The sequence below is a fragment of the Ctenopharyngodon idella genome, chromosome 22 (assembly GCF_019924925.1).
Source record: "Ctenopharyngodon idella isolate HZGC_01 chromosome 22, HZGC01, whole genome shotgun sequence".
NCBI classification, from domain to species: domain Eukaryota; kingdom Metazoa; phylum Chordata; class Actinopteri; order Cypriniformes; family Xenocyprididae; genus Ctenopharyngodon; species Ctenopharyngodon idella.
Genome location: NC_067241.1, coordinates 14,361,871 through 14,376,262, shown reverse-complemented (window position 1 = coordinate 14,376,262; position 14,392 = coordinate 14,361,871). Strand labels below are relative to the sequence as shown.

At 34.5% G+C, this 14,392-nt stretch overlaps 1 protein-coding gene across 5 annotated transcripts in view; it reads right to left on the bottom strand.

The window, feature by feature from the left end:
- The window catches only part of nhsa (Nance-Horan syndrome a (congenital cataracts and dental anomalies)), a 105,380-nt gene extending 93,807 nt beyond the window's left edge, over positions 1-11,573 (bottom strand). For 2 of the 5 annotated variants that reach the window (XM_051880149.1, XM_051880147.1), the window contains exon 1: positions 10,855-11,573. In XM_051880149.1, the coding sequence (XP_051736109.1) occupies positions 10,855-11,134 (280 nt within the window). In that variant the 5' untranslated portion in view covers positions 11,135-11,573. The remainder of the gene's footprint in view (positions 1-10,854) is intronic. The other 3 variants (XM_051880146.1, XM_051880150.1, XM_051880148.1) reach the window with 3 other exon arrangements.
- Positions 11,574-14,392: the final 2,819 nt, after the last annotated feature.

Genomic DNA, 14,392 nt, shown 5'->3' with positions numbered 1-14,392 from the left:
TTTCAGTCTTTACCTCACACAAATCTATCATATGGCATTATATGACGTGTAATATTAAGGAAAAGTTATATGGACTATTTTACATTTCTTTTTGGTCATTTTGGGAGCCTGACAGCCCCTGGTCAACGTTTACTTTGTCTGTAAGGAAAACACCCAGTACATGGGGGTTACATCTCCTTTTGTGTTCCACGGATGAAAGAGATTCATACGGGTTTAGATAGACATGCGGGTGAGTAAATGATGACAGAACTTTCATTTTTGAGTGAACTGTCCCTTTAAGACATTTCAACACCAGTGTGTGTGTGTGTATGTTAGAGAGAGGAGAGAAAGGCACCTGGGTGACCTCCATTGCATTAAGAAACACACCCTTACAACAAACAGGTGTTGAGTTTCCGCCCCGCAGTGTTGGATCGCACAGGAAATGGGTGTTCGTCCCCGGTTCACCGTAAGTCAGAGCATTCATGCACAGGAGGGAGGATTCAGTGTTTATTACTTACGGAGATGTGCAATTACAGAGATTATGGGATTAGGACGGAGATCTGCCTGTCTGGAGGTGTGTGTGTGTTGTATTAACATAGATCATGGGTGAGGGCAGCCTGATTACTTCTATGACACACATACACACAAACACTAGCTGAGAGCTGCTGTCATGAGATTTCATTGGCAATTTTCTTGGGATCACAATCAATAAGAGAAATGCAGAGGAAACTTTGCGATTCTTTTCTGAAACGCTAAAGACATTACTGGGGTCTCTTTTTCAGTAGAAAAAAAAAGTAGTCTCCATTTGCTCTCCATTTAATATCATTGCTGTCAAAGGAAACACAATTGAGATATTAAAGAGTAAATCAGTACAAGTAGATCTCATTTATGACTGTCCTGTGGGAATAGACATCTACTTTAAACGGATATATCCCTACACAAAAACAAACATCAACTCCAAACAAATCACAGACTAGTCTGAGAGGTCATGACCTTTTCCAAAGTCTTGTCTTGTCTTTCAAAAGCTCTCACTCCCTTTCACACAACACCATTAGAATGGAAACTCAAGCTTCACAGACATTCAAAAATATAGATGATTTTATGCATATACATAGCTAATTTCATCTTAACCATAATCTTCTAAAAAAAAAAAAGTTTTGAATTTTTAGAAAAAAATAAACATGTACTTTATAAAGTAAACAGGTGTTTTTTGCCTCAAAATGAGATTTTTTTGTCAGATTTAGCTGACTTCTGTGGACATTTGTGGACTGAGTGATATATAGATTACTCACAATACATGTTCACAATTTTGCTAGTGAAATAAAATTAAGAAACATTGTGAATGTCATAATAACATTAATATGATTTTAATTTGAACATTTTCCTAAAAACCTGGACAAAAGAATTGGACCAAATGTGTGATTCTTGAGAGTATAAAATCATCAAACAAATGCTTATATTAGCATCTCTGATATAAATAGTAAACAAAGAAGGTTAAAAATGATATAGACATATATTGCTTATCATTATGTACCCTATTGATGTATATACATTAAAATAATTTAATAAAGTCTGTGTGGAAAATATGTCCACATTATTTTTAACTAGATTTTTTTTTTTTTTTTTTTTTTTTTTTACTGTATTTAACTTTCTGCATTGAATTTTGAACATTTTCAATCTATTTGACAACAATGACCATTTCTAACTATGGTTTCCTGATTTTGAAAAAGCCCATTTTAAGCAAATACAACATCACATACATCAAATAATCCCAAATACCCAGAAAATGTTGAAATCTTCATTTTTTAGACATTGGCCAAACCCTACTCTAAAGTATTTCACACATACACACTTTGCTCAAGCTCGAAAAACTCTCAAAGTGTAAACACTCCCAAATCCTCCCTTTAACCTTTGACCTCTCCCTCTTTCCCCGTCATACCGATCATCACTCTCGGTTTGGAAATGGACTCAGCCTCCCTGAGGTGTAAAACGTGTTTTCCTGTAAGTCAGCTGGATTTAAAACTCTTGATATGACTGAACAACCCTACCGAAACCACATCAAACAGACAGACGCTTCCCTTAAAAGACCAAAACCATCCAACCGGAGACCGCCGATGACTTTGGGTTCACCCTAGTGTGTGAGACAAAGCCAGGAACCGCCAGTCTATGATTCATCCCCTACCAAAGAAACTTTGAAAAAATACTACCTGGATTAATTTCAGCACTTAATTTCAGTGCAATTAAAACTACTAAGGGAAAACAAGACGTACTAATTTTCAGAAGCATCATTCTTCCTGCAGCAGACATGAAGTGTCTTTTTGACACCTGTTTTTAGCCGGAGGCATATGACCTCAGCCCTGAGAGACGTGCATGAAAAAACCAGCATCGGTGCATCAGGCCTGTCTGCAGACACATACTCATACTCATAAAAGAGACGGGTCTTTGATTTCCAGCTATAATTAACAACCATATTTTATCAGCTCACAGTCATCCAGACCTGCATGAGGCTTTTAACAGAGAGATAAAAATTCACCGAGAGAATGTGCATTAGAGTTCTGAGTTGATATTGCATGCTGAGAGGCTTGATAACATTGTAGCGTCTGGATAGAGTCAAATCATAGGGCTGTTTAATAGAGCTTCTTATTGAGGGTTGCAAATTGACTTCTATGGGAATGGTGCATCATAAGGACAAAGTGACACTCTGTCAAAACCAGAGACTTTACGTATGTAAGTTAAGAAAAAGGATGAGGTGTAGAAGGAATATACTGTGAATGAGAGAAAACGCAAGTACAGTCCTCAATGGGAAGGTTAGACGCGTTTCACCTCTGGGCTGTTACTATGCAGACTTTGCGGTAGAGCGTGAGCAAGAGAGAGAGAGAGAAAGTTGTCTGCAGCCCGCTGGCCTACTCTAAATGTTGCATAACAAATGCGCTCGCTGCGTTCCCTGTTTAGCTTGTTAGCCCGGAGACGCGTGACAACACAGAGACGCTGCCTCCCACCCTCCACCTCCCAAAAACAGCCGAGGACCAATAACAGCTGGATGAGAACAGAATGATGCAAACGGACAAGGTGTTTGTTGTCATTCTTCCCCATCAGGCGATTCAGCCCTCCCAAAAAACAGCGCAACCGGTGCATGTGAGATCGGGGGAAACTCGTGCAGCGCGTAAGGAAGCGTGCAATGCATAATACATGTGGAGTCTCCAGTCACACCCTACATAAGAGCTGCATTAAACCACCACATGCTTCAGCCCCACGCCGTCATATATAATGCAACAAATCTGAGGTGAAAAACACACTGAAGCACAGCAGGGATTTGCTCGCCATGTCTAAGACATCAATGCAAAAGCACAGAAAGGTGATTGACTTCAGGACTTATTTATATAATATATATGAACACTTCAGGTTTTATTTATATATAATATATCTATTTTTCAATGAAAACATCTCTTTTTTTTGTTGCTATTTTATTGACAGGTAAAGTGGATAGATGAAAGTAAATGATGAGGAGAAGATAAGGGAAATTCAAACCTGTTTGACAGCATTAGCACCACAGTTCAATGTATCAACTCAAACTAAAGGAGATGGGGATAGATAGATAGATAGATAGATAGATAGATAGATAGATAGATAGTCGGATAGACAAATACTCAGATAGATAGATAGATAGTCGGATAGACGGATACTCAGATAGATAGATAGATAGATAGTCGGATAGACGGATACTCAGACAGATAGATAGATAGATAGATAGATAGATAGATAGATAGATAGTCGGATAGACGGATACTCAGATAGATAGATAGTCGGATAGACGGATACTCGGATAGATAGATAGATAGATAGATAGTCGGATAGACGGATACTCAGATAGATAGATAGATAGATAGATAGTCGGATAGACGGATACTCAGATAGATAGATAGATAGATAGTCGGATAGACGGATACTCGGATAGATAGATAGATAGATAGATAGATAGTCGGATAGACGGATACTCAGATAGATAGATAGATAGGACAGAAAGTGAGACAGAAGCAGCTCACACCCATCTAAAAAATAATCCGCTGTCATATTTCGGACCCGCCCTGTCCATCTCGATATCAAAGCATCTCACAAACACTCAAATCATTCACCTGCACACACACACACACACACCTGTGACATTATGTTGCCAGTACATTCACTATTCCTCTCACTATAGATCTCTCTTCTACACAAACAGGGTGAAAGAGCTCTAGATCTCAGTGTCCAGTAATAAAGACTCACTGATGACCCTCAGTCTATCATCCACAGACCTGCACTGGTAGAAAACGTCCCGACGGCCACAGCGCTGCCGCTCGAGCACGAGTCAGTGTCCTCAGGGACAAACTATAGTCGCTGTGGAAGTGTAATACACTCTTTTTCCTAGAACAGGTTTTCCTTAGAACTTCCCAAACTCAACAAGCCATTAAACTTCACTGGAAAGAAATACACAAACATGACAGGCAGGACTGGAACGTGGCTCACGGCCAACCGCGTGTGTTCCCGAGGCCTCTTCTGTATACCTATAATAGTCCTTTACTGTAGCAACAAACATAGGATATATTGGGAATGGAATACTAGCATGCTTCTTACTGCATATACTGTATCTGCATACTACTTTTCTGCCTTGTTGTTATACTGTATTTCTGTGACTCAGGATAACTCAATACTCCCAGCACTGGCTCTGATCAGAGAAAACAGACATTCCTTGGGAATCATGGAGTTTAAACGTGTGTGTGTGTGAGAAAGAGAGGGTGTGCTTCCTGAATTACTGACATACCTTATCAAAATAAACCACCCAGAAGGCCTGAAATGACAGGACAAAGTGAGACCAGAGAGGAACGAGTCTGACAGCAAGGAGACATACCAGGTTTAACCCTCATGTCCCGTCAGGATTGACTTCACTTCTGTGTGAGGTCTCAAAAAAGACCTGTAAGCTTCATATGGAAAAATTATGTTTAAATAATTATAATAATGTATTTCATGATTATTAACATACAAAAAAAAAGTTTCTTTTCTGCTTATGTCAGCAAGACTGTGCAGGAAGAATAATAATAATATAAAAAAAAAACTATTTCAACTACTATATTATTAAATAATAATGAAAACATAATTTTATATTTTAAAAAATATTTGATAATTTTATAAAATATACTATAATCAGATTATAAAGAGCAGCTAGGCTCTCGGCAAGGTTCTCTGTCAGACCCCAAACAGGACGTGAGGGTTGAAGACATGCACCTTATTAACAGCCAGCCTTGAAATGGAAATGATGAGGAGTTTCAGCTGTCCTGAGGAGGTTTTAGTGAACTGAGAAAGGAACAGTCATGGATGACCCGCCTCATTCACAGTTTTTGTCTCGTTACCACGGAAATGCTAATCTGAAAGAGCCAGACACACTTCACTGCCTCACAGTCATGCGTCCTCCTGTTACGTTAACAAACACACACACACTCACACACACACACACACTTGACCATTTCTCCAAAAGTTTTTACCTGCTCTGTGGCATTAGGAGCCAAAAAGATGATCCAATGTTTTCTTCATAACCCTGTGTGTGTGATTCAGGTAAACCCTATGTTATGGGGACAAAATGTCCCCACAGAGATGGCAATTTCTGAAATCATTGTCCTTGTGAGGACATTTTTTGTTGTTGTTGCTGTTGGTCCCCATGAGGAGAACAGCTTAAAAATCACACTAATTGATGGATTACATTTTGAAAATGTAAAAATGCAGAAAGTTTTCTGTGACAGGTAGGGTTAGGGGACTGAATATACAGTTTGTACAGTATAAAAACCATTACGCTTATGGAGGTCCTCACAAGTATAGCAAAACAAACGTGTGTGTGTGTGTAAATGTTTGTCAAAAGTGCAGTTTCCATCGAAATTATTCTGAACAACTTTTCCAAGGAACTTTTTTCCCACAGACCTGTCTAAAGTACCGTGAAGATTAAGTCCGATGATGTAGGACTGCGCGACTTTCAAGTTCCCACTGGATTTCGTCCTCCGCATATAAGCTTAATAAAGCCTGAATCTCGTCATCGTCGTATGGAAACGCGGCTAAAAATGTCCTCCACCTCTCAAATGACAGAATAATATCAACAAAATAAAATCATATCCTACTTCTTTAAATGCTTATGAACAAAAATCAAGCCCTGTCCTCCATTATTTCCTTCCGAATGTTCTTTTTCCCTCAAAAATAAATCTCGTTACAGATGTTAAAGAGGACCTATTATGCCCTTTTCACAAGATGTAATATAAGTCTCTGGTGTCCCCTGAATGTGTCTGTGAAGTTTCTGCTCAAAATACCCCACAGATCATTTATTATAGCTTGTCAAATTTGCCCCTATTTGGGTGTGAGCAAAAACACGTTTGTGTGTGTCCCTTTAAATGCAAATGAGCTGCTGCTCCCGGCCGCTTTCCAGAAGAGGGCGGAGCTTTAACAGCTCACGCTTCAGTTGCTCAACAACAACAAAGCTGGAGAATCTCACGCAGCCAAAATGAGGATTGTCAGTAACGGTGTTCAGCCTTACATTGTTCAAACCGGAGTCGACACTGATGGAGAGACTCAGGAAGAAGTTACAACTTTTAGAATGAAACTGGACGTTTCTGAATGGTTAGTGGATAAATTTATGTAGTTGCTGTGGAGTTGATTCAACTCATCGACTAGCATGTGCCGTCATGTTAATCTTTTGTGCAAATCCAGTGTTGAATTGACCCTCGTTTGTGAAGCAGTCCGGCGTAAAATGACGGCATGACAACAACACTCTACTACAACAACTCTTCCTCTTCTCTGTTGTTTCATGTTATCTTTGACCATTTTGACAATATTAAGACTATTATTAGCATTTAGACAATGCATAATTAAAATTTGAGGGCATGTTTATGTGAGAGAGAATGTTGAACAGGGATGTGGCTTAGGGAGCATGTGTTTGACCTAATTGTGTCAGCATCATGCCTGATATCAAACACACACACACACACACACACACACACAGAATACCATGTGCAGCGCAAGCAACGTAAACAGATCCTAATGTGGCCATGCTGAATCTGAATGGTACCACAGACCCTTCCAAAGCCCACACACACACACACACACACATTTGCACTAATTCAGATTCATATTAGCTGCTCTGTTGTTAAAGCGCACAAGAGACAATCACTCTGAAAGGGATGATGGAGGGTAATTAGGGTGCTGGGGGAGGGTGTCCACAAATCTATTCAATATCTATCATTACCACAACAATAACACAGACTTCAAAAGTTCCTCTGATAGGAGAAACCAACATCATACAACACCAGCTGTTCGCTCAGAAATCATTTTCACATGTTCTGAAGAAAATATGAGTGGCGATTGGCGTTATAAAAATCACTGTCACAATGCTAAGCTGTTTCTTAGCTGTTAAGTTTTACAGCTTAAATAAAATGTTGACAAATGTGTATAAGATTATTAAACTTCAGTTATCTCAGTAGTCTAAACATAGGTTTTATTCTACATACTATTCCCAAAAAATCCCAAAAAAAATCCCCAATTTTTCTGATAATATACCTGATTTTTCTGATAAAGATAGTGATAAAAAAAAATATCCAGGTTTGCTGTGCTTGTTTAAAGGACTGAACAATTTGGCCAAAAATATATGAAATATATATGGCTATAAAATAACAATATATATACCATATATACCATATTACCATATATATATATATATATATATATAGCAAAAATATGGCTATAAAATAATAATAATAATAATAATAATTATTATTATTATTATTATTATTATTATTATTATACTGCATAGGCCTACTGAATAAAAATAGAAAAATTACTAAATAAAATAAAATAAAATAAAAATATTTTTAAATGTTTTTTTAAATATTTAATCACATTTTTAAGGCAGAAAAAAATTGACAAAAATTACTAAATAAAATAAAATAAAATAAAATAAAGAAATTACTAATTACTACTAAATTTTTGTAATAATTCACAGTAAAATATTTCTAAATATTTTAAAAAATATTTGATCACATTTTCGATGGCAGAAAAAAATTGACAACACATGACAAATATATATAAGTTATTTAGTACACTTTTTAGACTCTCTTAAAATGAAGAAGAAAAAAAAAAAAAAAAAGTTTATGGGGTCAGTTTGATGGATTACCATAATTATGATGTCATGTTTCAGCAGACTGACACAAACAAAAGATCCCAATCATTTTGATTAACGACAAAATCTGTCTGTCTGAGCAGAAATGACCCACAGGTATTGCTGACTAGAGCCGGACGAGGTGCATTAGTGACCTTTGACCCCCAAACGACAGGTTAAACAGGAACAAGAGGCTGAAAACACAAGCACTTATTAGACTGCTGGAACAGAGACTTCAGTCTCATGGATTGTCTATAGGGACCTGGATTACAAAAGTTAATATGTTCTGAACTTTGCTCAGGATCTTCCTCCTCGACCCCTAAAGCAGTCACACTGAGAGAGACAGGACCGCATGAGGAAAGTGTGTGAATGAGACCTCCCAGAGTAAAACAAACTATTAGAGGCTAAATAAAGAAAAGACAGGGACGGAAGGAACGCTGGAAGGATACGCCAGGCTGGGTGTTATTACATAAACACCACATACTCCAAAAATGAGCCTGAAGATCAGGAGATTCAGACAGAATGAAGAGACTAGATGTCCTGTAATGGGTCTTCTGCTATACATGGAAGCTTGTTTCTGCCACTGAATAAAAAATAAAAAAGGTAATTGTGACTTTTTATCTCGCAATTCTGACTCTATTTTTCGCAATTGTGAGTTTATATCTTGCAATTCTGTTTTTTATTATTTACAATTCAATTTTTTATTTTTTATTGAGTGGCAGAAACAAGCTTCCACAGAAAACTAGTTTTACAGAATTTCACAGCTCTGATTCTCTCCTGTCCATTATAGTTGACATGTGTTTTTATTAATATCTTAAATATCATACATGCTACTGTATTAAGTCCAGGTGTCTCTTAAAGAGAACATTATGGACTTTTCCACAATGACACATATTTTGGTCACAATGATAACAACAACAATATAGGTTTTATTTTATTATGTTTTATATTTTGTATTATTTTATTTATATTTATTGTTTAATATTGTTTTAATATTTTACAAAATATTTATTATTATTATTATTTTACAAAATATTTAAAAGAAATATTAAATAATAAATACTGATAAAATAATAAAAAACAATACATTAAATTATTATAATTAATAATTATTATTATATCTGATTTATGTTATTGTTTTATTTTATTGAAATTTTATTGTTTAATATTCTAAAATATTTTATAAAATATTTATTAATTTTATTTAATAAATATTAAACAATAACATAATACAATTCAAAAAATAAATAAAAAATATAAAACATAATACAATTACTATTTAATAAATATTAAACAATAAAACATCAATATATAAATATATATATATAAACATAATACAAATTGTCATGATGTAAAAAAATCCAAGTCCAAAGATTGCAAAAATATTTATATTATTATTTAATAAATATTAAACAATAAAATATCAATACAATTAAAAAATAAATTAAAAAAATATAAGACATAATACAAATTATTATTATTATTACTATTATTATTTAAAAAACATTATCATGATGTAAAATAAATCCAAAAGTCCAAAGATTCCAAAAATATTTATATTATTATTATTTCATAAATATTAAACAACAAAATATCAATACAATTAAATATATTATTAATATGATTAATATATATATATATATATATAAATCATAATACAAATTATTATTATTATTTTAAAAAACATTACCATGATGAAAAAAATTGATGAATATATCATGATGAATATTCCAAAAATATTTATATTATTAATAATAAATATTAAACAATAAAATATCAATACAATTTAAAAAATAAATTAAAAATATATATAAAACATAATATAAATTATTATTATTATTACAAAAAAAATAAAATAAAAAATACTATCATGATTTAAAAGAAATCCAAAGGGCCAAAGATTCCAAAACACTCTCAAAACAGAAAAAAAAACTTTCTCTTTCAGTCTTGCGGCTCCATTTGGAGTTCATTATACATGAGGCAAATCAGCAAACAAACACACAAAACAATCTAAACTTACTAAACTAATTATAGCCTTCCACATAAACTAAGTTTAACTGCAGCAGAAACACCCGCGCACACAGCAGAGAGGCTTGTTTCACTTTCACGTGTGCATGAATGACAGAATCTGTTCTTATGCAACACGGAAATGATGTTCTCAGTAACAAGAATCAGATTTTCCCAATGACATGTGGAGTGAGGAGCACACAGCCCTGGATAAACCAACTACTCTCACTGCATTCTCCAAAGTGACTCACAACCCTGCTGACAAGACTCGAGCTGTGATTTCAAACCACTGATATCATGCTCCACAAACCTGCTTGATCAAGATAAACCCACTTATAAGCTGGATTTAAGCAGGGAGCTCACTTAAAACATGTTTCCTTTAAAGTAACCCGAGGTCACAAGTGTTTGATCAAGGCTTCAATGTGGATATGAATCACTTCATACTGGGTTCGTCACCAGCGCACTAGAGCACTCCAGCCACGCGCGCTAGAGGGGAGACAAGAGCGCGCAAAAGTAAACAAATATTTGCATTATTACATAACACTTTCAGGGCTGTTTTCTGATGTACCTGAGGGGTACAACATCTGGGCTGGTGAGATCGCAAGTGCAATCGAGTGCAGAAAGACTAAACCTTGAGAACATCAACTGTTCATCACAATTTGGATAAGAAAAAGACACTCTTGAAATGGGGTACTCACGCACTGCCTCCTGCTTGGGGTCGAGCGCACCGGTGGTCTCCTGGATCCTGCTCATCTTCTCCCGGAGCGCGCAGACGCGCCGGTTCGTGGTGAGCAGCTCGTGCTCCAGCTCCTGGAAGAGCGAGCAGGCGTGTTTGGCCAGATCCGACAGCTGGCGCAGGGTCCGGGACAGAGCCACATTACTGAAGGCGCACAGGTCCTGGAGCAGGAGAGCCTCCTCGTCCGCGTCCGCGCGTCTGCACAGCCACTGGGGCTCCACGATCCGCTTGGCAAATGGCATTTTGTCATGTAGTGTTTCAGTATAAAATCCACCTTTGGAGGAAAACACAAACAGGTTCCATGTAAAAAGCAAGACCCCTTCCTCCTCCACCACCTCCTCCGTTAGTCCAGGGTCTCTCGCGGCTCGTCCTCCATCCTCCGCTCGTTCGCTCCGGACACACACGCACTGAACCGCACTGAGATCCGCCTCTGCCGCTCTGATCCCTCTTCCACTCACTGGTGTGTTTTTCTGCGCTTTAAACTCCGAATGCTTTTAAGGAAAGTCGGTGTGAAAACCTGGAGCGGAGCGAAGAGTCAGCTGGATCCGGAGCAACAGCCTTCCATTCATGAGACAGACAGATGTTTTCAGTCACTTTATGTGTAGGTAAATATTAAATAAGAGCTCTTTAACTTTTTTCGTCCCTCATATTTTAATAAAATATCAATGTTAAATATTTTAAAATATTTTTTAAAAGTTACTTACTTGCTATTATAGTATTTATTAATATTATCAGTTTTTATTTTAAATTTAGTTTACATTTTTTTGTAAAAAATTTTGTTTGTCATTTTTATTAGTTGTTTTTAATATTTTTTTATTTCAATTTTAGTAGGTTTAGTTCTTCAACTTAAACCTATTTTATTTCAGTTAGTCACAAAAGTCTTTTTATTTAAGCTTTTCATACACACACACACACACACACACACACACACACGCACACACACGCACACACACACATATATATATATATATATATATATATATACATATATGTAAAATTTATATTTTATTTCAGTTTTATTAAATGTTAAAAAGAGAGTTTCGGTTAAAGTTCTAAACTTAATTTTGTATTTTTCTTCAATGCATGTTTTCATTTTGCTGATGAAGCAGTAACTGCTGGATCCACTGCTTTAAAGTCTGGGCTAAATTATATGCTTTTTAATGAGTTTTCAGCTAAATTTAAACAGAAAAAACCCCAAATATGAATATCCAACGAACCAATAAACTAATATGATGCAAAAGAAAGCAAAAATGGAAAAAGTAACCCATTGTTTTGGCTCACAGAAGCTATAATTAAAATTACAACATATAAAACACATGGAAACCTGTCTTGACGTGTATAAAACTTTAGACTGTTTTCCCTTGTGACAACTTCCCCATTTTGACAGCTTTCCCTGTTTTTTACTATAGAACAGAACTTGATGCTTATGGTAAATATTAGCCTGTTTAATAATCCACAAACAATAACTCACCTTTTAGTGGACAAACATTCTTCTTCTCAGATTGTTGGTGTGAAGCATCGGTAATGTGTTTCCACACTTCAGTCCATGTGTGTGTGTGTGTGTGTGTGTGTGAGAGAGAAAGAGAGAGAGATTCCTGTGGGGACGCGTCACTGAGAGCGTCCCATTCACATTTGCTGAGTGAGGATTTCACTAAAGCCTGATAAGAACAGAAGAGCTCGCGTCCCTAAAGCCCTTCCTACTGCCGGAGTACTCACACAGAACTGCCATCGCTGCAAACACACACACACACACACTGATGAATGGATGAATGAAGGGCAGTGCAGGGTCGTGGCTGCATGACTGGATGAAAATCAATAATCAGACTGATGTATTTCATGGATTCATATAGTATCATCAGAAGGTCTCCTGTAGCAGCTGGATTGCTCAGTGTCATCAGATCCCTCTAGTGGCAGATCATCACAGACGTGTGTCATGGTCAGAACTTTACAGAGAAGATACTTTTTATATTAGATCTGGATGGATGGATGGATGGATGTTGTGGTTCACAATCAGGGTGCGGGGCCAACAAGCTTCCAGTATTATTTAAAATAAAGTAATCTAACTTCATTAAAATGCTAAAAATACAGTGCGGAGGTTTGCACAGACTGAATTGATGTTCATGCATCCACTCTGAATTTTACTCTGCTTAATTTCGGTTCCTGCCTGATCAGTTTAAGCAGAGAACTGAAAGCTGCAGGTCATATGGAATATAATAAGGTGACAAAACATTCTACTGACATTTTTTTTTAAACTCCCATTTTCTCATAAGCTGCTTTCTGCACGCTCACATCTGCAAAATGATGTGTCTACTTGTTGTGCACTGTCAAACCAATTTTTTTTTTTAATAAAATATAAATATTAAATTAACAACAATAACATAATATTTTATAAATCAATACATCTTTTATTAATAACATTTAGATAAATATAATAAATGTGAATTATAAATTAATTGAACTGTATACCCTAAATTAATAAATAAAAATAAAACAAAATATTTTATTACTAAAATAAAAAATATGAATAAATTTATTTATAAATGTACATTACCCTGGATTAATAAATAAAACATAAATACATACATACATACAATTATATATACAGGTATATTTATAAATTAACATTAATCTGGATAATAATTTTTTTTATTTTTTTATTTTTTTTTACTAGTTCATGATATAATGGGTTACTTTTAATACATAATAAAAAAGATTAATAAATAACAATAAAATGTAATATTTTATTATGAAAATAAATACATCTTATATTAATAAAATATAATAATAATAAAATAAATGTGAATTATAAATGAATTACTAATAAATTGAACTAAAAGAATATTTATAACAAAAAACCCATTACGCTACATTAATAAATAAAAATAAAACATAAAATAATTTATTACTACAATAAAAAATATACTAATAAATTATGAATATATTTATAAATGAACATTACCCTATATTACCCTAATAATAAAACATAATAAATATTTTATTAAAATAAATATAAATATATTAATAAATAAATAATACAACTGTGAAATAACAATGAACAATAGTATATTTATAAATGAACATTACCCAAAATTAATAAATAAAATATAAATAAAACATAATAAATGTACATATTATGATGTTACATAATAAAAAACATACATAAATGTATACAAAAATGAAACAAAGTAAATACATAAAAAATAAATCTAAATAAAATAAATACATACACAAATAAATAAATTAAATAATTTGTGTATTTATGTATTTATTTTATTTAGATGTATTTGTTTATTTTGTTTTATGTATTTATTTTGTTTCATTCATGTATGTATAAATTATTAATACATGCATACAAAAATAAATGCATAAACCATACAACTATATACTGTGCAGGTATATTTTTAAGTATACTTATAAATTAACATTAACCTAGAATAATAAATATTGTAACAAAGTTTTGTTCATTATTAGTTCATGATACAATGCATAAACTAATGTTA